Source organism: Suncus etruscus, chromosome 12 (assembly GCF_024139225.1).
Source record: "Suncus etruscus isolate mSunEtr1 chromosome 12, mSunEtr1.pri.cur, whole genome shotgun sequence".
Classification (NCBI taxonomy): Eukaryota; Metazoa; Chordata; class Mammalia; order Eulipotyphla; family Soricidae; genus Suncus; species Suncus etruscus.
Genome location: NC_064859.1, coordinates 63,415,612 through 63,440,562, shown reverse-complemented (window position 1 = coordinate 63,440,562; position 24,951 = coordinate 63,415,612). Strand labels below are relative to the sequence as shown.

Sequence of the window (24,951 nt, the reverse complement as noted above, 5' to 3'; positions counted from 1 at the left end):
CAGAAGCATGTGTGCACTTGGCACTAATAGAAATGTGGTATATTTTAAAAAGAAGAAAAGAGTGTGGCCCAGCTTGAGAAACTTTAGATTTTACTTTGGGCCTTCCTGGCCCAGGAAAAGGAAAAGTACCTACCTGGTATGGCTCCAGCCTTTCTGATTTGGGGTATGAGGGTTCACAAGAGTGAGGATGTTGCAAGCTTTGGGGTGTCTGGTTCTGGGGAAGAATTGTCTTCTGCAGAATTCTGGGTGTTTTTCTAAAACCTCATCACCTCTTCAGGGTCCTGTAGATAAGCATGAGGTTCAGGGTCTGAAGACCCCATATGCTGACACATTGCTTGAGCCCTGGAAGCCCCCTCCTATCACCCCAGGACTTGGAAAACTATCTTTAAAAAACAGTTTTCATTCTTGATTTTCTCTGGAAGCCCCCCTCCCATCACCGTAGGATTTGGAGAACTATCTTTAGAAAACAGTTTTCATTCTTGATGATCTCTTTCTTCCAGCTATTGTTGAGCAGTATGTTGTTTAGTTTACAGTTGTTAGATTTTCTCCACATATTCTTTTTATATCAGTGATCTCTTGATTTCTGTGGCATTGTGGTCTGATAGGGTGCTTGGTATAATTTTTATATTTGTGACTTTATGTAACTTAGACTTGTGTTCTAAAATGTGGTCTGTCCTAGAGAAGATTCCATGTGCTCTTGAGAAGAATGTGTGTTCAGCTTTTTGAGGATAGAAGGCCCCACATTGATCCATTAATTCTACTTCTTCCAGCTTCTCATTTAGGACTTTTAAGTCTTTGCTTGCGTTCTGCCTAGTGGATCTGTCAAGTGGAAATCTCCCACTATTATCACATTTCTATCCATATGTTTCTCTATGTTTGTGAGCAAAAAGCCTTACATATTTGATGACTCTATTTGGTGCATAAATGTTGATCAAAGTTAGTACTTCTTGGTCTATTGTTCCCCTGGTCAATCAGTAGTGTCCATCTTTGTCATATTTGGTCTGATATAATTATGGCTGTCCCAGCTTTTTTGTTTTGTTTTGTTTTCTAGTAGCATATACAATTGTTTTTTATCCTTTTATTCTGAGTCTGTGTTGTGACACCTTGATTTCAACATAGAATCTGTGCAGAAACCAAGATCTTTCATTACTGAAGCCTAATTGTGATACCCATGATTGAGGAGAACTTTTCCTGGGACCATGAAGAAAGACTTTGGGGTTAGACAACTTATTATACTCGGAGACTGTAGTTGGTTTTATGGCAGGATATTTCATGTGCAGGGACACCCTGTTTTTAAACCACAAAGGTATTTTCTATTTCCCCCAACTTTTACTATGCCTATGCAAAAAACCACTGCCACCTTTTTTTTTAAATCTTTTAGATAGGGGCTCCCACCTTATTCATAGAACCTTGGAATAGGAATTACTTAGTTTTACCTCATTTCTGCATTTTTCTATAAAATTAAGAAAGGATAGAAAAAGGATGGGGCTGGGGCCAAGTGGTCTCAGGTGATTGGAGGAGATAAAAAAAAAAAGTACAAAACTAAATATCCGAGCCAAAGTCAACAACAGTAGAATCAAGAAACATAAATTAGAACAATCTAAACTTAAAATGGGCTTATTATATTGGCAAACCAGGGGACAAATGATAGTGGTATAGTATGCACTCTGGAAACATTGATGGAGGTCAACACTGGTAGTGGAATTGGACCTGATATTGTAAGTCTGAAATCCAACTACGAAGGACTTTGTAAACCACAATGGTTTCAATAAAATAAAATGAAAGAATAAAAGAAAACCATTTTCCCTGTTTGTATCCTTCTATTTCGAAGGTGGCAACCATTTAGGAAAGAGTTTATGACAAATAACCCAAGGACACTAGGAGAGGAAGGAGAAAAAAAAAAAGAACAGGTGTGGCTCTGTGTTCTGTAAACGAGGGTCAGAACTCAGCTGCTGTCTTTTGACATGACACTTGTGAACTTAGCTGCTGTCCTTGACCTGACTCTTGTGTATGTGGCTGGCCACTTCCTCTTTGTAGTGCCTCTGTGCCCAGAGCCCAGCTGAGCCCTGCTTGCTTCTTTAGTCTGCATGACAACTGCCTAGAACTTACTGGGGAAACTGAGACTCAGAAAGATAAAATAAAAAAAAAATTAACCAGAGTCAACTATGGTTACTTACTTCCACTGTCAGCTACTTCAAAGTTTTGCTTAGAACTTTCCGGCATCTGTTTTCGTTTTTGGTTATTTTTGGTGAGGGGGCCACAACCAGTGGTGATGAGGGCTTTCTCCTGGCTCTGAGTTCAGGGATCACTTCTGGGTGGGGAGAGCTCAGACCAGGGATTAGCTGAAGGCAAGGCAAGTTCCTTTCCACTGTACCATGTCTCCAGCCTTATAGACATTATATTTTAAGATATTCTCCCTTAAGTTCCCAATCCTTCCCCTCTTTTAGATAAACAGTGGTGCATGAGCCTTAAATTTGGGTAAGGTTTTCTCTGTACATTTATTTAACACACACTTTCCTCTATTGGAGTCAGCATGAATTGCTTCCCACAGCTCCAACTGGGGGTGTCTTTGAAAAATTAAAATAAAAAATCATGAAATAAATGACTCTGTAGATCCCAATTGTTTTAATAAAATAAAATTAAAAAATAATAAAATAAAAACATGTGATGTGCAAGGACTTTCTTATCATGAGAACAGTGAGTAAGCTGTGGGCAACTAACTCCCAAACACTTCTGCCAATTCACTGAGAAATGCCCCATTCTTGGTCCCATAACCAGCTGAGGAAGTGGAGGCCAGAAGAGGTTGTTTAAGTGTTCTAGGTGGGAGAAATTCCAATCTTGGCAGAAGCTACCCTTAACATCCCTTGCGGGGCACATAAGTGCTTGTTGGGGTTGAATCTGATTGTTTAACAAAAAAATAGTCCCTCTCCAATTTGTTGGGGTGTCTTTCGTGTTAGGGTCACCTTAGGTAAGGTGCTTTCACACTGGACAGCCACCCATGTGCTGGGATCATGTACTTGTGGCAGCTCAGCACTGAGAACTGAGGATTATTGGGGAATCACACTTAGCAGGCATGGTGATGTTTCTTAGGCATGATCACTCTCAGGGATTTTCTGCAAGCCAGGTGTGTCCTCTGCCAGTGAACTACATCCCTGCTCCTTCACACATTTTTCTTCCTCCTCTGTATCTTGCCATTTGGCTGAAAAAAGAGTCCCTACACAATTGCCATGACTCTGTATTTCATCCTGATTTCTCATCTCAGAGGCTTCAAAACAAGGCCTGGACAAGGCCCAGGTGGCTGGTGAGAGAAGCACAGGACATGGAAAATGAGGCACTTTGTATGGGAACTCAATGTGATGGCCTTTCTCTTAGGAGCAGACTTAACAGGTTAGGAGTCTTGTCCTGTCGATTCTAGGTATACTTTAGACAGTCTGATTTCATAAGTCTGGAGAGATATGGTACAGAGGGGAAGATACTTGCTTTGCAAAGTTCTTAGAGTTCCTTAGGAAGTGATCTCTAAATGCAGAGCCAAGAGTAATCCCTGAACACTGTCACATATACCCTTCCCCCAACAAAATGAAAAAGAAAAGTTTGGCTGAGAGATAATATAATGGGTAAGGCACTTATCTTACAAGCTACTGATTTGGGTTTGACCCCCCCAGCATTCCATATGATTCTCTGAGCCACTAGGAGGGATTTCTTAGTATAAAGGCAGGAGTAAGCTAAGTTTGACTGCAAAACCTAAAAAAGAAAAATAAAACGTTTTGTTTCATATGATTAAAGTGCAATGTGTTTGCAAATAACCATACACTTAAATTTAGGGTTTAAAGGACATCATGTTCTAATCTCACACAACATTTAGCAAATAACCTTTGAGTTCCCATGAGCCACCCACACAAAAACCAAAATGAACTACAGAAAGCGCAAAGAGAGAGAGAGAGGAAAAAAAGCAGCTCTTTGTCAACAGCCAGGTTTCTTTCAGCTCTGAGTTTTCTGGCTATAAATAATCTATATGTTTCGATGGTGACTATTTTCTTTCGAGGTGCCTCCTGGCACACTGTCATTTCATTGTGTTGTGAAAACCAGAATGACATGCGTAACTCCTGGGCAGGTCTGAGTGTGTGGAGAGAGCTGTGTGATCTACATGCTCTTTTGCTACTCTAGGTGTCAAAATGAAATATTACAATGCTATATTCTTTCTTCAGTGCATCTGTTTATCTTTTATGAAATCTTGAGTTTGATAAATCACCAGAGATAAAAACATTTTTTTTTTTACCTATGATAGACTCTAAATGTCAGAAGGAAAAATAGTGCCAGGTTTCCTTTCTGTGAATTTACTTTTCTCTTTGCTTCTGAGTGATAACATTTTACATACAGAGAAAAAAGAATCCTCTGTTAACTTGAAAATGATGGGCTTGGGTGAGAAATGTGAACAGCATTAGAAATTATAAAATAGGTGGCATTTACTCCTCCAAGATAGTCTTAACATCTTTTAATTTCTGCTTAAAGTAGCCTAGAATGTTAGCAGGGAATGGTTACATGATAACAGAACACAACGTATTGCTGTTTCACCTTCCTTCACTAGCTTAAAACCAGTGAATCTGTTCATTTGAATCTGTTATTTCAAAGCAGATGTTGAAGATCTGGAGAATTTAATCTCATTGCTTAGAGAGTTCAAGGAAATGGCAATGAAGGAAACTCTTCATAGTAATATTGTTCCTGAGCACCATTCAGAAACTCTTTCTTAATTAGCATCCTGGAAAAGGAAACTTTCCCACAGATTTCTGGAATTGAGTAAAAACTATGCTGTGTCCAAGACTGCAGCAAAAAGGACTTGTAGCATATCTCCAAAAACCCTGGGTCATGATCCCAGATGATGGCACATCATCTTGAAATGTTTTGTTTGAAATAAATGTCTTTACCATTTTTTATAGGTAAATGTTTGCTTTCTACACCTGTTTTCTGTGACTTTATCCATAGGATAGCATAAAAAATTCTCAGGTGGAAAGGGGTTGTGGGTAGAAAAAGTTAAGGTTGCCCTGCTCTGGATGAAAGTACATGAACCAAAACTCACACAAGAGTAAGAAATTGTAAAATAGTATAAGTATTCAAAATAGCTTCTATGTTATATATAGTTGTTTCTTGATGAAGTGATGGACAAAGTTGGTTGTGTTATATGCATTTTGGAATTCTTTAGTCCTGAGAAATTTAAGACAAATTGAATTTTATATAAACTCATTCTAGGACACAGACATGTAGGTCAGTTTTTCTGATCATGTCTACAAAGGCTGTTTTTAACAGTGATAAGAAGATGCTCTGGTTCGGTCAGAGACCCCTGCAGTCTCATAGACCAGGCATGCTTGAGAGTAGTGCACCTGTTTTCTCTGTCTTTTCCTCTTACAAAAATAGTCAGACTACCTTGGATACAGCCTCACATCTAGGACCAAAAAGGGCAGGCTGGCAGGGACACTGGTACTTACTTGCTGCATCTCTCATGCTCTAATTTTCCACATAAACTGTTAAATATGCATCTGACAAGGCAAGAAGATAGTACAGTGGTTACTGTGTATAACAGGGATTGATTCCTAACACTACATGTACCTGCCCACCCCCCCTGAGGCCCAGGAGCACTGCATCCCTGGGTCATTGCATTGAACTGACAACCAGTGGGTGGAATAATCAGTAGGGACCCCAAGTCTCCTAGAAAATACTTGAGGTCACCCCACACTCCCATAATAAACTCTAGACCTGAATCTGGCCCAGTTTTCCCTGAGATCAGCATTTGCTCAGTTGTCATTTGGAAATAGTATTGATGAGCACAACCTTTAATTCCTGTTTTAATCAACAAATGGTATTGATGAGCTCCCCCCTTATTTCCCATCCTCATCCAACACACACAGTGAGAGCTATCCTAGGGTCCAGAAACATTGGGAGAAACTGGGGTTAAAAAAGCCCAGAAATGGCTGCTGGGGCTTGAGTAATAGCAACAGCTGGTAGGGTGCTTGTCTTATATGTTTTTGATCCAGGTTCAGTCCCCAACATCTCATATGGTCCCCAAGCTACCAGAAGTGACTCCTAGTGCAGAACAAAGAATAATCCCTGAGCACTGCCAGGTGTGACCCCACCCCCCACATCACAGTCTACTGTGTGGGGTAGTGCTAATCTGAGAGCTACCCCAGCTTCTAGGAGAAGCTCAGATTGATTGTGGTCATAGTTGGTGTATTGGGTGCATGATCCTTCCATTCAGTGCCCAACAAAGCAGTTTATGTTGTGGATAGACATGTGTCAGTACTTCTAGACTCATTATATTATGAAAATTGGGAAAGGTCTGTAGTAGAATGGAAGGAGGAAATGCAGGGGTGGTTCTGGAACCACCATGTTGGTGTGTGAGGTGCACTGGTATGAGACACATGTGAGGCAGTAGAGTCAGGTACAAATGCAAGAATCTTCATCATTGACCTGAATTGTCTGCCTCTTGGCTGGGAAAGATTCAAAGCAAGTGAGGTGTGACAAAGTTGAAGTTCTAGGCAGGGTTGCTGGCTGTGGCAGAAAGCTAGTTTGGGAGCTGGGGCAGTCAGAGCCTGTCCAGAGAGAAGGATGAGGAAACAAAGGATAAAAGGGAAGAAACAGGGGCAGTAGCCCCACAAAGGACCCTGTGGGTCTTGAATTAAGCCACTACAGGTGGGAGGCAGAGGGAGGAAACATCAAGGGTGGGCCTTTGTAGATGGTGTCATAGTCATCTTGACTGTGGGGGAAATGGCTCCATGGCAGAGCCCTTGCATGAGTGAGGCCCTGGATCTGATATCTGATGAGATGAGATCTGATGTTTTGCATCATCAAAAATTAAACCAAAGTGGAGTATGTCCCCAAAGTAATGTGTGTGATGCATGTATGAGCCCTGGGTTCTAACCCTAGAAGCACCAAAAAAAAATGGATACATAATCCAGCTTTTCCTGAGAGTCTGCAGGGCCTGAACCCCATCAACTAGAGTTAGTGAAAAGGCATTCCATGGGAATGGAGATCAAATGACACTGTCAGGCAATTGCTCATGCTTCCTCCCACTTAAATACTATCCCTAGTATCCAGAACTCTTGGTTTTCCCCAAATTGGTTGACTCCTATCCTCTTGATAGTGAAGAGGATGGGGTGTCCCTCAGATACATTAGTGTAAATGTTCTATGCTGAGAAACAGAGGAACAGGGACTAGGAGAGGGTTATCCCAGTGAGCAGACAAGTTCCACTGATGACTGCCTGCCCCTTTATCTAAACTGAAGCAACTCATAGGCTCATAGGCTGTGGTTAACTCCAGGCTCTGGCCTCCATCTGGCTGGCTTCTCATCCCTCCAGAGAGAGCTGTAGCTGTGGCCAGACTAAGAGGACACTGCCAGTAGTGGACTGTGAGGTGGCTGCTCCCTCTGTGACTTGGTTGGTAACAGTGACAACAGCTGCCTCTCCCTGACCTTGAGGAATGGAGAGAGAGGAACCATTTGCCTTCACTACCACCCCCCAGGTCCAGCCCTGTGGCTGAGCTAGCTCTTCCCCTTTGTCCTGCCAGAGTTTCAGTCCTCTTTAGCGGGTCCCACATGGTTATGATGAGGAGCGAGGCTTCCTAAACATCAACAAGACCTCATCCCCATTCCCAATTCAGGTCCTGCCAAACTTTGCCTGCCCTGAGCTTTCTTACTTTCTCTCTCTGTGAGCAGAGTCCTTAATGATTTCAAAGGAGAGAGAATGTACATGTGTGAGTACCAAGGACAGGGAAGCTTGTTGTTAGTTTACATGCTTATAAAGTTTTCAGACTTTGCAAGATTTTAGGCCAGACTTCTAAGTGATGCTTTTCATGTCATAGATGAAATAATTGGCAAACACATGTGACCCCCTGGCAAGGGAGGGGGCATGTGAGGAGTCCCTGGAGGACAAAGGAGACGTATGAATATGGTAGGTCTCCAGACAGTTTCATCGATGGTTCCTCAGTACTTGTTTTTAAGGATGAGTTAAACTAAGGACAGAGAAGTAGCAGTGCATTCTGGGAGGAGATTAGAGTGTGGACAAAAGGAAAAAAACATCAAAGGCAAGGGCTTCTCCAGGGAATGCCTTGGCCCCTGTTACCACAGGACTGTGTTTTGGTCAATTTCCAGAAAACACATTGAGAGATGATGGCTGGGAAAGTGTGTTGGATGGAGTGAGGAATATGCTTGACTCTACTGTACGAGGCAGGCTTTTGTGAACTACAGGAAGGAAAGGGCTGGAAGGCATTGCCACTTTGAGGTACATTTTTTTGGCCCAAAGAGACCAGTTATATCAGAGAAGAAACCTAAGGTAGAGTGTGGAGCCCAAAGGCAAAGCCAGAAAACTTGGCAGCCAGAGGGAAGCAAAGATAAGCAGGAAGACAGTGGCTATATGTAGGAGTAGTTTGTCTTGGAGGAGCCATGGGTCCCATCTGCTCCTAGAAAAGGCTCTAACTCAACACTGAGCCTTTCTGTAAAGAAACACAGAAGTAGCGCCTCTGAGCTTGCCTCTGTCTCAGTGTCTCAGACATGGGACGCAGCAGGACAGTGAGGTGCCAGCTGTGTGCTCTGTGGCAGACACATAGAAGCTTCAGTGGATGTAGGTGGGGCAACACTGTGGCTACTTCCAGGGCAGATTCTGCACCTGCTCACCTCTCCAGGAGCAGGACCAGGGCCTCCCTCACCAGGACAGAAACTGCAACCCCACTAACTTTTGTCTAGAGGTCTATAAGCCCTGCTCCCAGTCTGGTGTGTTCTGAAGACCACACTGCATCATTCTACAAACACCCAACTAGAGAAATCTCAGCCAGGGAGATCTCTGCTTCTCCTTAACAAAAATCTCCTAGAAATTTCCACTTGGGAGCAGGAGTCAGACTCCCCATTTCTGCTACAATGAAGAAGAGGTTGGCTTCTTCCTCTTGATTGTAGATAGCATATGGGGAGGAGGTAGTATAGGCCTACTGAAGAGAGCAGGGGGAGCAAAACAGAGACTGTTTTTACATTAGGTCTTAGTTATCAAATCCAAGACTAGTCTCTGAGATCAAAATAATTTCAATCATCCCCTGAGCTCTGGGTCTCCAAATCCCTTTCATATTCCCAGGAAACCAGCACCACTCAGTCTTTTGAACCCAAACTACCATGTTTTCTTCTCACTTCAGTTGGTTCTTTTTGTTCCCCTTCTATTCTGCCTACAACAACTTCTCCCCCCCTCCCCACTTTAGAACAAATCATTCTCCTCATAGGAAAGCAGAAGCCATGTCATCATTATATCACATGACAAACAGCCCAGAACTTCCAGCACACAGCACAAATGGCCTGTGCTTGCAGCCGTTGGCTTCTGTGGTTTGTGTGCAGAAGCCACGAAGTCTCACTGGGTCTCTGGAAACTCACAAGAAGGAGAACACCAAAGGGGGCTAGTGTCATGGGGCCTACTGGGTGTGACAGGGGAAGGCAGCTAAGAAGCAGTTGTCTTCTAGGTACACTATTTACAAGGGCAACATACCTAAGTACCAAAGGATGAATATAGAAAAACCTCTGTGTGTGTGTGTGTGTGTGTGTGCGCGCGCGTGCGCGCGCATATGCGGTAGACAATTCAAAGACTTGTTGGAGATAGTGCTTCCTGGTCCTCGGAGGAGAAGGTTGATGCCTGCTAGCCACCTGCTTCTCTGATTGTCCTTAAAATCATTCTAAGGACAGGTGGTGACTGTAAGAAAACTGAGGCTTGGGGACAGATTATAATTCATTCAGAGATTTGTCTAGTGGTGTAAGTGACCTATTATTCTAGGAGTCAACAGAGGTATAAGACCGTCCCGTTAGTCCTGAGGCCACTCATAGATGGGCCCAGCAGAGAGTAGGCTGGACATCAGGGCCATCAGTGGTTTAGAGCAAGTGAATGGCAGGTCCACACTATGGGTTTTGAAGGGTGAGTTTTGCTAAAAAAAATAAAATAAAATAAAAAAGTTGGGCCAGAGCAGTGGCACAAGTGGTAAATTATCTACGTCTTGCTTGCACTAGCTTAGGACTGACCACAGTTCGATCACCCGGCCTCCCATATGGTTCCCCCAAGCCAGGAGCAATTTGTGAGCACATAGCCATGAGAAATCCCTGAGCATCACCAGGTGTGGCCCAAAAAGAAAGAAAGAAAGAAAGAAAGAAAGAAAGAAAGAAAGAAAGAAAGAAAGAAAGAAAGAAAGAAAGAAAGACATACAGAAAGAAAGAAAGAAAGAAAGAAAGAAAGAAAGAAAGAAAGAAAGAAAGAGAAAGAAAAAGAAAGAAAGAAAGAAAGAAAGAAAGAAAAAGAAAGAAAGAGAAAGAAAGAAAGAAAGAAAGAAAGAAAGAAAGAAAGAGAGAAAGAGAGAAAGAAAGAAAGAAAGAAGAGAAGAAAGAGAAAGAAAGAGAAAGAAAGAAAGAAAGAAAGAAAGAAAGAAAAGAAAGAAAGAAAGAAAGAAAGAAAGAAAGAAAGAAAGAAAGAAAGAAAGAAAGAAAGAAAGAAAGAAAGAAAGAAAGAAAGACATAGGGCAAGGCTGAAGGGTTCTAAACAATCTGAGGTAGTATAGGCTCATTTTGAGAGTGTGGGATGTAATCTGGTATGTTTGGGCTATAATAAAAAGGCCTCTCTCGCATGGTCTTGAATGAGAGCTGGGCCACCAGCATAGAAAGGGAATGTACTGAATGTACTACATAGTCACTGCCCACATTAATATCCCTAGTGCTGCCATAACTGATTTAAAGGAATCATTGAAACATACTTTTAGCTAGGTTGAGGAAATGGCTCAAAGAGCTAAGTGCATGTATTTTATACAGGAGCATCATGTTCAATTCCTGGAGCTGAATGGCCTTCATCACTGCCATGAGTAGACCCTCAGCAATGCACTGCAAATAGCCTTGAGATTCACCAGCTTGTGACCTCAAAAAACAAAATACAAACAAACAAGAGAACCAATAAGAGTTTAAAACCAAATAAAAATAGGGTTTGTTTTTGTTTTGCCAACTTTTATTTTCTGTCTGCTGTTCTGTTGGACAAAGATAGCTAGAAAATCATGACTTAGAATATTTGGGAGAGTTTGTAGGGTTGATTCTGGGAAATACAAGTCATAGTAAGAGAAAACTTACCAATGTGGCAACTCAGGACTGGTAGGTGGCTCAAAGGCTTTGGTAGATGAGAGCCTAAGTTTGATTGCTGGCAATGCATGGTTTCCCAGGCATGACTGGGAGCAACACTGAGCACCAAGCTAGGAGCAACCCTCAAAACTGTTGAGTGTAATCCCCAAATGGAAGCAAAATAAAACCAACCAACCAACACAAACATGATGCAGGAACCTTCTTGGAAGATTGAACTGAAAACTTAGCCCTGAAGTTTCCCTGGCAGTCAGTTATCCAAACATGAGTTATAGGAAATGGACACAACATGGTCTCTGGGGGGATGGCTAACATCCAGTCCCCCTGGTGTGTTAGATGGAACTTTGGAGATGGTTTGAGGCGAGCATCTTGGCTGATAGTGAGAAAATTTCCAGCTGAATTGGCTCCCATTGCTCTCCTCCAGCCTAGAGGTGCTAATTTCTAACAGGCAGCCACTCACTGGCTCTATCTTTCATTGCAGTGACTTTAGAACAGTTCTCCCTGGCAGTGCGGTGCTGTCCCAACCAGGAGGACCAGGCCCTACTAATGAAGGTAGGTTCTTGGTGAAGTTCAGCTTCCCTAAAAGGCTTGCAGCTTGTCTGATGGCTCAGGGGATATGGTCCTTTACACAAGCAGGAGTAAATTCATCATCTTTGAATGTCATGCTCCGTGGGGACACACTTGTCATCAGGGGGAGGAGGACTTCTGGGTAATGAGCACAGGCATATCCCTGCAGTGCAGTTGAGTGACAGCAGAGGGGCATTGAGAATGGTGAAGAAGCTATCACATTCTCCCGAGGGTGCTGATTCTTCTCTTTAAGCTTATTTGACAGAGTCCGGATTCTTGCAGCAGATTTATGAGGCCTGGTGAAACTCTGTGACTTCCTCCACACTTTTTAATTAAGACAAAGGATTCCAGCACTTGTGCTTTCTGTCTACCACACTGTGGCTTCTGCCACTTTGGGGGATACTGCCCAGATGAAACATAGTTGTGTTTGCCATGAGAAGGAAAACTTCTCCTTTTCTTGCGCAATGGTGTCACTTCCTTCCCGGTGATCAGGGAACAGAAGGAGTATAATGTGCACTGGCCTTACATATCTGGGGAGTGGAATGTGGAAGAAAAGTGATGAGCTATCCATATGAGCTTCATGGAAGCTTTATCTTTGAAGGTTGGTGATAACACCACCACGAACAGTGCTTCTCAGAAGTACACACACCAACACCTAGAAACTGACCTGCCACAGTTCTTGGCCTGTGACTTTTCCATGATGTCATCTCAGGGCCCTGCCTGCAGGAAGGTGTGTGGGCCAGGAATTGTTTTGCTTTTCCTACAGACCCATGCTTGGTGCTCTCTTGATTATTGTGTGACAAATGTAGGGGGCGGTGTTCAACTCATTTGCCTAAGGTGTGATATTTTGGGTCTGACTTTCTGTTTCAAAGCCTTCAGTGTTGCTTATTTTTTAGAATAAAGATTGGCCAGTCCTAAATGTTGGTTTGCGTTTGAGAAACCTGGCCCACCAGGATGCTGGATATATTATGCCAATTTTAAATGGCATATATTCAGTTTCCAAAGATTTCTCTCCCCAGTGTCTTGAGGAATGAGGAGTTGGGGATTGAAGCTACACCCAGAAGTGCTCATAGACTATTTCTGGCTCTGTGCTTAGGTGTGACTCCTGGCGGTTCTCAAAGGGGGATCCTCTGCTTGACACAGCACCAAAGCCCTGTGCTATCTCTTGGATCCTTTTTTCTAGGTCTTGTACCTTTAGCTTACTTTCCTGCCATGAGGCTCATTTTCCAAGACCCTCAGCTTCCAAATACTGTCTGAACTTCTGAGATGAACTATCATCAGACCCAGATATCTCTTTACCTCAGTCACTGTTCCAGGAAATGGGAATGCAGCACCTTTGGCTTTTTGTCTCTTGCTTTCTGCTGCCACTAGCTCCGCCTTTGTTATTCTCTCACTGTTCACTCTCCTGGGTCTCCCCTGAGAGGACTTTGCTTCATATGCCACCTAGATAGGCTGAGGTGATGTGGATGTCTTGAGGGTAGAAGGCATGGGAGAGCAGAGTCTGGATATCAGACCTCCAGTTGCACTGTCCCTTGACCTATGTGAGGGGAGAGCTTATTGAGCTTTATATCTGTGGTGAAAGATGTCAACAACAACTCCCCATGGGTTCCTTCTACTCTAAGTGGCTTCCAGCCACTTAGCCAACTGGCCCCAGGTTGGCTCCTGTGGAATGTGCTTAGAAACAAGCAGCTCAGAATGGCAGAGAAAGACAGATGTGAGTATCCTGGAAGACACAGGAACTATGGTGGCCCTCAGAAGCATACATCTTCCCTACTGTTCCTCACAGACTGTGTGTTTCCTGCAGATATTTGAAAAAGCATTATCTTAAAAGGTTTCATTGGCTATGCTCTATACTATGTTTGCTGAAACTATATTTTCCCCCCATGGATTCATGTGGGTTTGAGTTTTGATTTGTGACCCATACCCATTAGTTCAGGGTTTATTCCTGGGATTATACCTGATTTGATTGCATGCAAAGCAAGTGCTCCTATACCTATCTTTCTGGCCTGGAATTGAGGTTGTTTTTTTTAACATCACCTATTAGAGAGTACCAGGTAAATGTGAGTATGCCTTCAATATTCCTGTAAGGGTTGTCTATCAGGGACCCACAGCTTCAAATAGCTCATAGTGACTGCAATCACCCTGTCATGAAGTCTCTGCTTACTAGGGTGGGAAATTCACTTTGCTCATGACCTTCACTTCAATAAGTGAAAGGATGTTGGAGTAAAAACAAGCAAACTAAACAAAGATCTGGACCACACAGGATATTTGGGAAAATGCCATCTGGCCAGAATCCTATAGCTTGTTTCCATTGTCAGGATGCTCAAAGTTCTGCAGAGGAATAGTTTCAAGCCATGAGGTTATTCCACATGAACATTGCAGAGAAGAGGCAAGAGATGAGTGCTTTGCTCAGTTAAGGTTAGATGCCCCTTGGATACCAGTGTCTCCCTGTGATGGAGAACAGAGAGTCACTTTTGTTACAGTTAGTGGAACTGGAGCTGGGCTTTTTGGGTCTAGACTTCTTTTTAGGTTACTTCACTCTGTTGGGAGGAAGATTATAAAGAAATCTCAGCGTGCACCACTGACTGAAAGAGCCATATGCACGACTTGAGTCTTTCCGCTTGGCTAAGCTTGAGCTGATTTCTTAGACTCCACCAAGAGGCCAGGGTATTCCCTGACTTTTTAGCTTAGCACTGTAGACTAGTTGGGAACTCAGAAGGGGGAACTATTAGAATTCTATTGGTGAGATTTTACCACTATTTAAAGCCACAGAAATTATCCTGTTCTGTCAAGCAAGTATTTTTTCGACCTCATTTTGGTCTCTTCTTCATACTTAGCTGTTTCTTTCATCATTTTTATTGCTGTTGTTGTTAATTTGTTTATGGGTCACGCCAAGCTGTACCCAGGGATCACTTATGGTTGTGCTTGGGAGCTCATACATAATGTACTAGGATCAACCCCAAATCAGTTACATACAAGGCAAGCACCCTACCCACTGTGCTATCTCTCCAGTTCTCCACATTTCATTCTTAGTTCTCCTGTCAAGTGATCTTTTTATGCTTCTTCTTAATGATCCCTGAGATCTCTACTCTGCAGGTCTGAAAATTACAGACCAATATTCCTGATGAATGCTGATGCAAAGATCTTCAACAAAATCCTGGCAAATAGGATCCAATGCATCATCAAGAAGATCATACACTATGACCAAGTAGATTTCATCCTAGGAATGCAAGGATGGTTTAACATCCGTAAATCTATCAACATCATACACAACATTAACAACAAGTAAATTAAAAATCACATGATCATATCAATAGATGCAGAGAAAGCATTTGATAAGGTCCAATTTGCCAGCCTCAGACCATGGTGCATCTGATACTCCTTCCCATTCTACATATTCTCGCTCTCTACTACAACTCTTAGTCATCCTTTCCCTTTGTTCCAAAACAGTGTCAGGTTGATATCCCCAAGACAATAAAACCAATTCCTGTTCCCCTTATGCAATGAGCCAGTTGTCCCCTCAGAAAATTTCCTTTACAATCTCCTTTAACTTTTCTGGTAGATTAATCTAGTCCCTCAGAACACCCTTCCACTTCCATTATGCTCAAACATACACCTGAAAGTCATGCCCAGTGATCAACCCACCTTGTCCTCCATGACTTGACTCTCTCTTCTCCTCTAAGCCTCCTACTCTGGATTCATCTCCAAGTGTAGCTTCCAGTGTGTTTCAGAAAAGTTTGATTGTGAGACTTATCCTCTAGTTCTGATTCAAACCTGAATAAATGATATGAGTGAATGAATAAAAGGAAACACCATTAAACATTAGACCTGGATGGATCTATATATCAAGTAAGGCACTTATTCTCTTTGCATGTGCTAAGTTTCTTCTCACCCCACCAGAAATGATTCCTGAGTTCAGGACCAGAAGTAAGTTCTCAGCATGGAAAAAAACATTGAAATAATGAAAAGTATTAATCTGGATAATAGGATAGAGCATAACTATGCTTGCAAATTAGGGCATACGATTAGGTAGCTTTTGAATCAAAGCTCAAATCTCAATGAAATTCATCTACCTTTCTTTTTTTTTAATTTTATTTATTTTTAATTATGTGAACAATGATGCAAAGAAAGAGGACAAGGTAAAGTTACAGTGAAAGGACAATCACCCAAAAACAGAGTTCTCTGAAGAAATTCCCCTGCTGACACCTTAATTTTGAACTTATAAAGAACATTAAGAAAAATAAAACCGAACCCATGTACAATTACTTTGTCCCTCAAGTCCCCAGATTGTAGTACATTATAACATTTCTTAGTGGTACAGCAAGCAATCTAAAGCCATAAAATTTATGTAACTCCTTAAACTTGAAGGCATAGTACTTTTTTCATTTCCATGCACATGCATATTAGAGTCTTCCCTTAACACCGAGAAGACTTAACAACAACAATGACCTGTTTACTGAACAGGGCTTTCTGCATTGCCCTTTAATCATGAGTGGAAATTAGAGGACATCAATGTAGGATATACAGATTCCAGGATCTTCAATACAGAAACATGATACCAACAACAGAGACTGTGTGAAAAATAAAACTAGTGGCACTATAGACAATGACCTGGATTGGACAAACTAGTTTGCCTGGAGCCTAGAGTTGGTCTTATGCCAGGAAACTTCAGAGGTAGGGTCTCCTTGTATTTAGGCCAAGGCTTTTCCTTCCCATGTCCCCCATATTTTGGTGGGCCTATGCAAGTGATAATTGCCACTCTAACACCATTTTTTTACTGTGGTCCTTTGACTCTAAACCTTAATAAAAAACCACTTAAACTTTTGAGGTTAATTTAAACTAATATGCGTGTGCATGATCTACCTTTTCTAACTTATGTCCCAAACTTTGCTTTTATTACTTGTTCCTCACTGTCCCTGAATCCTTCTTCCCTAATTTTACCTCTTAAAAATTACCATGTTTTTGTGTGTATGTTAGAAATTGGCAGAAAGACAGATGTCATGGTGCCAATAAGTATTTGAGGCCTCTAATTTTTCAATCAAATAGAAGTGATGACTTCCTCATTCTGTTTTCCAGGGAAATTCTTATATATCTGGTAGCAGCATTTCCAGCTAGGGTGGAAGAGAGTAGCCTACCTAGGGACTAAAATTTCCTGAGGTTGTCACCTAATAGAGAAGTTGAAAGAACAAATTTGGGGGTAGGTCTTTCCTGAAAATATTAAACCTTCGCCCAGTGTAAGAGTGAAAGCATTTTGAATACTCTGCTGTAAGTGGAGCAAGACAATAGTACAAAGGTGGACTCAGAGCAAAACTTCCACCTCCAGAAATACTGTATGAACACTCATGCCTCAGAGTGCCTGAAATTTCCTGTCTGAAGCAGGCATTTTTGAAGATGGGAACCCACACCAGACTGAACTCATTATAGCCACAGTAGCAGTGACAAAACAAAGCAAATCTGCTCCCCCAAAAGAGGGGAGCACAAGAGGGGCTTGGGGTAATAACACCCATTCCTGCATCAACATTTTTACATCTATTCTATGCTGTGCATGCAGAGCAGTAGATGGTCCTGGCATGTCAGGAACACAGGAAGAAGTGGGCACTGACACTCCTGCTGAGCCATCACATACAGAGCTCATGAGCAGGTCATGCAGACTCTGGATGCCCAGGGTCCCTTGGCAGAGTTCAGAGAACACTGGCAAATCTTCCCTTCAACCCCTCAGCCTCCACTCACCTCTGTGGAGGAGCCACATGGAAACTGTATTGTCTTTATTTTTTAATAATTACTTTATTTAAGTACTGTGGTTACAAAATTGTTCACAATTGAGCTTCAGTCAGACAGTGTACACCACCCTTCTCCAGTGCACATTTCCCACCACCAATGTGCCCAGTTTCCTTCCCACCATTTCCACTGCTTGACTCTTGGCAGATATTTTACCTCTCTCTCTCTCTCTCTCTCTCTCTCTCTCTCTCTCTCTCTCTCTCTCTCTCTCTCTCTCTCTCTCCCTCTCTCTCTCTCTTTCTCTTTCCCCCATTTTTGACACTGTGGTTTTTCACTATTGAAAAACTTAATAAAGGAGTATATGTCATTCATGACACTTTTAGCACTCTATTTTTATCCAGCATGATGAGTTTCAATTTTCATTGTCATAATGTTTCCTTCTCTATCCTAACTGCACTTTTGTCTTCTTATTATTTATTTATTTTTTTGGTTTTTGGGTCACACTCAGTGGTGCTCAGGAGTTAACTCCTGGCTCTTTTCTCAGAAATCGCCCCTGGCAGGCACAGGCGACCATATGGGATGCTGAGATTTGAACCACGGTTTTTCTGCATGAAAGGCAAACGCCTTATGTCTATGCTATATCTTTTTTTTTTTTAAGTTTTTTCATTTTTTTTTATTTTAATTATGACAACAAAGATGCAAAGAAAGAGGACAGGGTAAAGTTACAGTGGAAGCCCAATCACCCATAAACAGGATTCTCAGTAGTCCCATCGATGATATCCCAGCCTTATACTTTCAGCCAAAGAACATTAAGAAAAACAAAACTGAACCCATGTACCATACAATTACTTTGTCCCTCAAATCCCCCGTTGTAGTACATATTATTTCTTAGCAGCACACCATATAATCTAAAGATATTAGACTTATGTAACTCTTTAAACATTGAGGGCAAAGTACATTTATCTAGATCCATGCACATGCTTACTAGTTTAAATTAACCTCAAAAGTTTTAGTGGGTTGTTTTTCTTAAGGATTGGAGTCAAGGGACCATAGTAAAAAACGATATTAAAGTGGCATTTGTTTGCATAGGCCCACCAAAACATAAGGGACATGGAAAGACAAATTATGGTCTAAATAGATGGAGACCCTACCCCTGAAGTTTCCTGGCACAGGACTGACTCTAGGCTCCAGGCAAACTAGTTTGTCCAATTCAAGTCATCGTCTGTAGTGGCAATACACCTCCATTCCTCACATAGTCTCTGTTGTTGGTATCATGCTTCTGTATTAAAGATCCTGGAGTCTACATGTCTCATATAGCAGTCAGGATGGTGCAGAGCATTCTCTCGTTTCATCTCACACTTAAGGGGCAATAGAGAGAACCATGTCCTGTAGAGCAGGTCATTGTTGTTGTCACGTCTTATCGCAGGTCATTGTTGTTGTCACGTCTTCTCAGTGTAAACGGAGGTGTCTTTTTAGGAGGTCGATGTCAGACCCTTGGTAGTGTCTTTCCTGGCAGAGGACTGCTTCCAACTGTTGCTATAAAAGACTTTGGATGTTTCGTAGATAGCGTGCCTGGTTCCAGTGTGAATGGAGAATGCCCATTCATCTGAGGCCTGTGCCAGGTCATTATATCAATGTTCAGGGTGTAAGGTACATTGTAATGAGATTTATTAGATAATAACTAATCTGTATGTATAGTGTTTTCCCATTTTAATGTGTCTATGCAAACAAGGATCAATGCCATGAAGCGTTATTGGTGCATTTGGAGGCAATAGGAACAAGACCAGCAATTTCCATGACATAGTTCAATCATAGGCATCAAACTGAGGGACAGTTCCACCAACAATCCTTACTATACAGCTTACAAAGAAAAGACAAGATGAAAAGTGGATAGAAAAATGATGGTAGAAGAATATATAGAGAGTTACAGTAGTTAAAGAAAATAATCATAAAATATTCAAAATATATATGTGTTCAATATGTGTTCGATTTATGTCCTTCTAAATAGTTCTGAGATTTGTAAGATCTACTGTATGTCTTTGGACAGAGATTAAAACTGTTTGTTACTGAAGGTAAGAAGGGTAAATCAGGGGTACTGGTGGTTGGGAGGAGCATAAGTTCGCGCGGGGGCGCTAGCCCCCGCGCGGTTTCAAAATGTAGACTGGTATGAAATTGCCAGTGACAGCCTGAGTATAGCTGAGCAGTTATCTGCCACCCCCCAGATCAAACGCCACCCCCTAAGCCAACCCTGGAGCAGGTCTGGGAGTGGGGAAAAACCCAGGGTGCCCCATCAGCTCCTCCCAGAAACCCACCTGGAGATCCGGAGGAAAGGGGGAGAGGGGGGCCGGGTGACCCAGGTCCGGGCCCCCCCTACCCTAGGCCAGGCCAAAAGGCTGCTGGCACATGCGGAGGTCTGCCAGCTGCCCGCCCGTGCTGCTAAAAATCCTGCTCCAGGAAGGGAGAGAGAGACCCTCCCAAGCCTGAAGGACAGGGATTTAAGCCCAACCTAGGCCGGTCCCCAGACCCTTAGGGACATCCTAAGGAAACTGAGTGGGCTTATGGCTTCTTGAAGTACAACGACTCCAAATGAACAACTTTTTAAGCTAGTTTTTCCCAAAATGGGTCAACCCAAGGTCAGGGGAGTGTATGTGCTGAAATCTCAGGGGTGGTGGATACTGCATCCTCAGGGTCCATTTTTTGTTTATTCATTTGAAAAAGTTAGATGTCCGGGGGTCCTGAGTATTCTTTCTCCAAAAGAAGGCAATATACCACATATATCAGTTTGGGAAGTTTTACTTTAGTCCACAAACTTGACCCATTGTAACTTCTCCCCCCAAAATGGGTGTTTTCTTCTGGCCCCATGGAATTACTTGTTAGGAAGGAAAGAGGAATCCCTGTGGACCCCCAACAAAGCATGGCTGCTCCTCAGCATGAGAACTAGACTGGGAAGAAAAGAGAGTTTTTCTTATGGTGATTGCCACTCAGAAGCTTTAGAAACAGCCCAGTGGCATGTTCTCCCATGTGCCTGAGATCATATTCATGTCATAGTATCTCTTTTCAGCTTCTTCCAAATTCCTCCTTTCCTCCAGGCTGCCTGAGCAGCATCCTGTGGGCCTACAGATGGGCCAGGGCTGCTCAAGTCCCAGAGACTCTGCATGTACTGCAGACACCTCAGCTCCTTCAGCATGCACAGGGAGTTCACCACAGCCACCTGGACCATTAGACAGGGTGCTTGCAGGGGACTGTCCCCACCTCCCAGGTGGCTGCCAGGGACCATTTCAGCCTGTCAAGTGGGTGAGGTGGGGTTTTTCCCTTGTTCCTTCGCTCTAACTGCTCTTCCTTTTTCTCAGCTTGTGTAGGTGGTAGCTAGTTTAAGCTCCAGACCCAGCAGCCAAGAAAGAGTTCATTGCAAACAGCTCTGGTCAGATATAAGATAGACTGTGGTAGCCCCCTTTAGTAGGAGATTTGGGGGGTTACTTCTACTCTAGGGCTTCACCTTTGACAGTCCCTGAAACTCCTGTGCCACAAACAGGAACAAATATCCTGGGTGTGCCTCTTTGTGCCCACAGTCTTGGGCTTCTGCCAAGTCACAGGACTGAGCCTCCTACAGAGGAAAAGTGGGTTTCATTTGAGTCTTGACTCAATTGAGGTCAGACTCAATTCAGGATTCTGTAACCCCCAAACCAGACCCTGCAGGATGAGGCTGACAGCTAGTGGCTTTATGGCTTCTCCAGCCATTTTCTTCCCTCCTAAAAGTTAGAATCACATGGAAAGAAGGAACACAAGCGACAATGAGCACATGATGAAAGGCTTATCAGTCCATAAATGCTTACTGGATTCCCATTTTGTGCCTGGCACTTGCTCTCCCAGACCACCTGCAGATTCAGTATTTTACTTAAAGGATACATTTAATAAGGAGAAAATGTTTCTGATCGAAAAATGATTTGCAACAGTTATTCTCTCATACCTGGCAAGCTATTTAAATATTTCAAGTCATGCTGAAGTTCTGTTGACTCAACATGAAGCCCACCATCACCCTCCAAACCTCTGGGACAGTCATCTCTCCCAGTGAAATGTCTATTAGAAAAAATACTTTTGATATATAAGACTCACTTTTTAATTCAGCAGAATAAATATCTAATGGTAAAATTTCAGGTTCCACAATTTTCCCACAGAAAGGTGGTTTTGGTGGCATTGTGCACATATTTGCCACAATCCTTCTTCAGAAATGTTTCTGCTTCTTAGGTGCCTGAGCAGGATACTACCAATAATATCAATATAATCCAACCCTCATCCTCAAGAAACTTCCTGACTAGTAGTGAAAACATATACTTCATAACATTCCTGTGAGCACAGCTATTGGGGTACACTAAATGCTAAGATAAAAAAGTTTGAGTGGTTGTTCTCCCAACTCAATACAGGTTTAGAGAACATGTGCCCAGAGACAACTGAGTAAAGTCTCTGTACTTCTACATGAAATTAAAATTGTACCATGGAAGCAAGATAAGGAACTGTATATTGAGCTTGCCATATCCAACAATGCATGCCTTGACAGCTGCCAAAGTGGAGTATTCAGACAACTGCCTCTCCAGAAAAAGGGACCCTGAAACTTCTGTTTCTGTCATACTTGGTGTATTCCCCAGCCTGCAATCATTATCTTGAAATGAGCATAGTCTATAGTTCTTCCTTTGACTTGGATGACTTCCCTGATTTGCAGAGATTAATTACAAGTCAGTTGTCTCTGTGACATTATCTCTTGCATCTGTCCAAAACTCAAGCTAACCAGAGATAGGGATAGGGTAGTGAAGAGGGTGTCGTCCTACTACAAAAGGACCTCCTTAGCTGTCCTCCATCTCCTCCACAGAGCTTTCCATCTAGAAAATGGTCCAGTGACTTTCCAGGCCATATGCCATTAGGTCCAAGTTCATTCAAAAGGAAGAGCAGAAAGTCATATGAATGGATAGCCTAGTCTATTAGGACCTGCTCTACTTTTGATCCTTAATTGTCAAACATCAAGTACAGAGCTTGAACTAGTGTGATAGTACAACAGGAAGAACAAGTATTTGCCTTGCATACAGCTAACCTGAGTGATCCCCAGGACCTTATATGGTTCCTGAGCCCTTCCAAGAGGGATCTGTGAGTTCAGAGCTGGGAGTAACCCCTGAGCATGACCAGGTATAGTCCCAAAACCAAAATAATAAACAACAATAACAAAACAAATACAGAGCTAAATGATGAAGCACAGAAGACCATGTTCCTAATAGTTGTGAACTTTCCTGATCACAGATACTGTGATCCTCTGGGAATTCCTTCCCTATTGGTCTAGGATAGGGCAGTATGAAGGGGGCCCTTCCTGAACATGGTGGCTTCCACTTCCTGTGCTAAACTCTAGGAGTACATTTCATCTCAGCTCTTCTAGAAGTCAGTTGAGACAAAGAAAATAAAAGTTACCTTGTGGAAAGAGGAGGGCAAAAGTGCAGCCAGGGGATGCTCAAGTTACTGATCCAGCCTGATCTTTTTACTGTTAAGAAGTCAAGGTGTGGCAGTGCTCAGGAAACTTCTCTTGAGACTTGACCTGAACATGGAGAAGTTCCATGAGGGAGTTTAATGATAGGAATCTAGGCTACAAGACATTAACAGAGCTATTAGGAAGTTAGAAGGATAAGATCTCTCAGCATACCAGGAAGGAACAATAGCTCAAAAGTTGTATGAGAAGTCATGTTGGATGTGTTTACCAAAGGAACAGAGCTGAACTCAACACTCACACTCATACAGTGCCCTGTTTACACTAACCACTGGCTGATAACACAGAAAATGTCATGGGACTCAATGTCTGCTTCTAACATCTCTCTAAGTCTTCCTCTTGTCCATAATAATATATAGGTATTCCTTTGGAGTCAATTTGACAAAGTTTAATGTCTAGTTAAAGCATACATACATCCCTAGGGTATTAACTTTAAATTGAGGAAATATAAAGGTTAATTACACAGAAATACTAAGGAGCCTAAGAGATAACCACAACTTCACAAAATTGGAGAACCTAGAAGAAATGGTAAAATTCTTAGAAGATTAGAGGCCAGAGCTGTGGCGCAAGTGGTAGGGCATCTGCCTTGCGTGCACTAACCTAGGATGGACTGCGGTTTGATCCTTTGGCGTCCCATATGGTCCCCCAAGCTAGGAACGATTTCTGAGCACGTAGCCAGTAGTAACCACTGAGAGTTACCGGGTGTGGCCCAAAAGCAAACAAACAAAAATTCTAAGAAGTTAGAATCTCCAAGGACTGAATCAGGAGAACATATAAACCTAACAGACCAGTTGTTAGCAAGGAAATTGAAACTAATCAAAAGCCTCCCTACACATAGTTTAATTACTTTTAATAAAAATGATCTATTATCAATCCCTCTCAAGCTCTTTCCAAAAATCGAAGAGAAAGAAATTTTTTCTCAAAAGATTTCTCAAAATATCCTTATATTAAAGGCATACAGTGGTATCATAAAAATAAAAACTACAGGTCAATATCCTTGATAAATATAAATGAAAATATTGTTAATAAAGTGCTCTCAGGGCCGGAGAGGTAGCACAGCGGTAGGGCATTTGCCTTGCATGTGACTGACCCAGGATGGACGCAGGTTCAATCCCTGGCATCCCATATAGTCCCCTGAGCCAGGAGCAATTTCTGAGAGCAGAGCCAGGAGTAACCTCTGAGCCCTGCTAAGTGTGCCCCCGCCTAAAACAAAACAAAACAAAACAAAAATGCTATCAAGTAAAATTCAAACTGAATAGAGCAGCTCACACATATAACTGATATAACTGATGGCTTGGAAGTGGACCAGAAAGATCAGAAATACGCATTATTTCAGTCTGGTCCAATTTTCCTTCACTCTCCTTTTGTTGGAAATGCCTTCAGAAATTATAAAGGTAGTACTTTTTTCTAATGCTGGAAAAAATTTCTTAAATTAAGATGGTGCTTCTGCCCATCAGTTTTACCAGGCAGCAATGCAGATCCCAAGTGGCCAAAGTGTGAGGCTGAAAGCAGAGTACTTCATCACTGTGAGAGAACTGGGTTGTTGCTGTGGGAAACTGTACTGAGATCATGCTGACATTATCATGCATTAATAAGCTTTGTTCATCTTCTCTGACACCAGAGGTCCAACTCAGTCCTTTTGCTTCATCTTCTGGCTGATTATGCAGCTTGGGCCATGGTACAAGCTTCCAACTTGTCAAAAATGCAGGCAATCTGCTTACTTTGTGCTCTAAGTCCCTATGGGCTTATGCTCTTAGAACTCTGGGCTCTCGGAACTTTTCCATTACAACAATGCACATGCTGCCTGATAGTGGTTTATATGCACTGCAGAAATTCAAACTGCAAAAGCCACAGTTCCTGTCCTGCTGCTCATAATGTGGCCATAGAGAAAGTCATGCAGGCAAATAATTATACCAAGAAGCAGAACGCATAAGAGAGGGGAGAAAATAAACTGATGTGAGGATTAATGGACATGGTTGGAGATCAGGGAAAAGTCCTTGAATAGTTTCAATTCATA

At 42.4% G+C, this 24,951-nt stretch overlaps 1 protein-coding gene across 1 annotated transcript in view; it reads left to right on the top strand.

Moving 5' to 3' along the window:
• The window catches only part of ACOXL (acyl-CoA oxidase like), a 424,916-nt gene that overhangs the window by 343,813 nt on the left and 56,152 nt on the right, over positions 1–24,951 (top strand). The window contains 1 exon segment of the mRNA XM_049784649.1: positions 11,607–11,677. Coding sequence (XP_049640606.1) covers positions 11,607–11,677 — 71 coding nt within the window.